At 37.5% G+C, this 2,464-nt stretch overlaps 1 protein-coding gene across 1 annotated transcript; it reads left to right on the forward strand.

Annotated features, from left to right (window-relative positions):
• Positions 1–1,181: 1,181 nt before the first annotated feature.
• Positions 1,182–2,015, forward strand: LOC145157599 (uncharacterized). Its single transcript, XM_079076625.1, has 2 exons — positions 1,182–1,482; positions 1,528–2,015. The coding sequence occupies exons 1-2, from the start codon at positions 1,182–1,184 to the stop codon at positions 2,013–2,015; spliced, it is 789 nt and encodes a 262-aa protein (XP_078932751.1).
• Positions 2,016–2,464: the final 449 nt, after the last annotated feature.

A 2,464-nucleotide genomic window follows, 5' to 3' on the forward strand; every position in this document is an offset into this window, starting at 1 on the left:
AATTTACAAGTTCGGTGACTTTATAAAACTTAAAATGAGTTAAATAACCAAATGAACACAAACTAAAAGTTAAAGTCACCAAATATGACCTTAACCCTATTTATTATAACATCCTATTTTTCATATTCGTCTAATACTTCGGTATACGTTCATTGTTTTCTTATTAAGGTGTTGTGATCTGGAATATCTTCCAAATCAGAGTAATGAAAATTGTTTTTGTATTGGATGAAATCACTATAATTAGGTAGGTTTTTCATAGTAAAATGATATTTTAGAAATATATGAAACTGTGAGACCATTTCTTGCATTAATTAAAACCTACAAAAAGTTGCAATAAAAGGGAAAAAAATTAACCTGGATAAGTAACTCTGTTTTGAAACGCCTACTTGCTTCATGCTCACTTCTTGATTCACCTTGTTGACTAATTAGCATCAATCTCATCCAAAAATGTAGTTAATGGTTGCCCTTGTGTTTTTTTCTTTCAGGTAAGGGGTCTTTATTATAATAATCCATAATATTTATTATATAAGAAAAGAAGAATTGAAGCAAGTTGCTTGGGCTGTCAAATTTTCCATCATTCCTACTCTAGTTTGAGTGTTTGACTCTTTTCTTTTAATGAAGGTTGTTGCCATCTTAATGTTTTGTTTAAAGTTGTAGTTGAAAAAGTAAGAAGTAGTTGTCTAGCTTTAATGTATGTTCCTTTTTTATTAAGCAAGTTTAAAAGGAAAAGGAGACAGTAGAGAAGTCTCGTTGGTTGTTGGCATTGTTTTTTGTTCTCTCTTCACTTCCTGCATATACACACAAAACCAGGGAAGTTTCTTATCCTTTCATTTTTCTGCTTAAAAGGGTGATTAAAGAAGGCAGTAAACCAACATTTGGTATCAGAGCGCTCCAAGTTTATGCCAAAATATCAACCCCGATCTGCATCCATGGGAGATTCGTCAAGGAACGAGAAGGATGGGCAGATTACACTGCACTATCCTATGTTGTCAAGAAACAATTACGCTGCATGGGCCATTAAAATGAAAGTGTTCATGCAAGCACAAGGTGTTTGGGAAGTTGTAGGGCCCAGTAAACCAGAAGATGTAGTTGAAGTTAGAAAAGATAAGATGGCACTTCCAGCCATCTATCAAGGAATCCCAGAAGATATGTTGTTGTCGTTGGCATAAAAACAAACAGCAATGGAAGCATGGGATACTCTAAAAATCATATGCATGGGGGCTGATAGAGTAAAGACAGCAAGGGTGCAGACGTTAAAAGCAGAATTTGAAGTTCTAAATATGAAGGAGATGGAGACAGTGGATGAGTTTGCTATGAAGATAAACAATATTGTAAGCAATATCTGGGCCTTAGGAGACAAAGTTGAGGAAGCTTCTATAGTAAAGAAGGTACTACGTGTAGTTCCATCAAAGTTTTTGCAAATTGCATCAACCATTGAGCAATTCGCGGATCTTGATAAGATGAATGTTGAAGAAGTTGTTGGTAGGTTGAAAGCTTACGAGGAGAGAATCTGAGGGCACAGTGAAGTTGAAGAAAAGAAGCTTCTATTGACTCACCAAGAGTGGTCTGAAAGAAACAAGAAGCAAAGTGAAGAGGACTCAAAATCCTCTCACAGATCCTACCATAGCAGTCCAAGCAATCAACGAGGTCATGGAAGAAGTCGTGGCAGATGGAACAACTATAGCAACCATGGTAGAGGCCATGGAAGAGGTCGTGGAAGAGGCCATGGAAGAGGTGTAGCTGACCAACAACGAGAAGGAAATCGTGGGCCATCTAACAGTCACGACAAGAGCAAACTCCAATGTTATAACTGTCAAGAAGTTGGGCATTATGCCTCAGAGTGTAGAAACCCAAGACATGAAAGGAACCATGAAGCAAATCTGACCCAAGATCATGTTGAACCGGCCTTATTATTGGCTTCTTTTGACAACAATGAAGCAGTAGAGGAGGTGTTCCTGAATGAAGAAAAAGTGACACCAAAACTGAAGTTAGCAAGTGATGAAACAACTCAGTGAAATGTGTGGTATCTAGACAATGGAGCAAGTAACCACATGACCGGTCAGAAAAATAAGTTTTATGATCTTAACCAAACAACTCAAGGTTATGTAAAATTTGGAGATGGGTCCAAGGTGCGTATAGAAGGCAAAGGTTCTATTATTTTCCAGTGCAAGAATGGAGAGCAACGAAAGCTGCAAGATGTGTACTATATCCCAAGCTTGTGTAATAATATCATAAGTTTGGGTCAACTAGCAGAGAATGGTGACCGGATCTTGATACATGGATCGTTTCTATGGGTTCATGATGTAAAAGGGAGACTACTCATGAAGGTAAAACAATCTGCAAATCGTCTTTATAAAATCATTTTGAATGAAGTTGGGTCTAGATGTCTGCTTGGAGAGACTTGTGAACAAACTTGGCTTTGGCATGCACGAATGGGTCATGTTAACTTTACTGCCCTCAAACA

The sequence above is a fragment of the Lactuca virosa genome, chromosome 2 (genome assembly GCF_052849685.1).
Source record: "Lactuca virosa cultivar CGN04683 chromosome 2, Lactuca_virosa_CGN04683_v6, whole genome shotgun sequence".
Classification (NCBI taxonomy): Eukaryota; Viridiplantae; Streptophyta; class Magnoliopsida; order Asterales; family Asteraceae; genus Lactuca; species Lactuca virosa.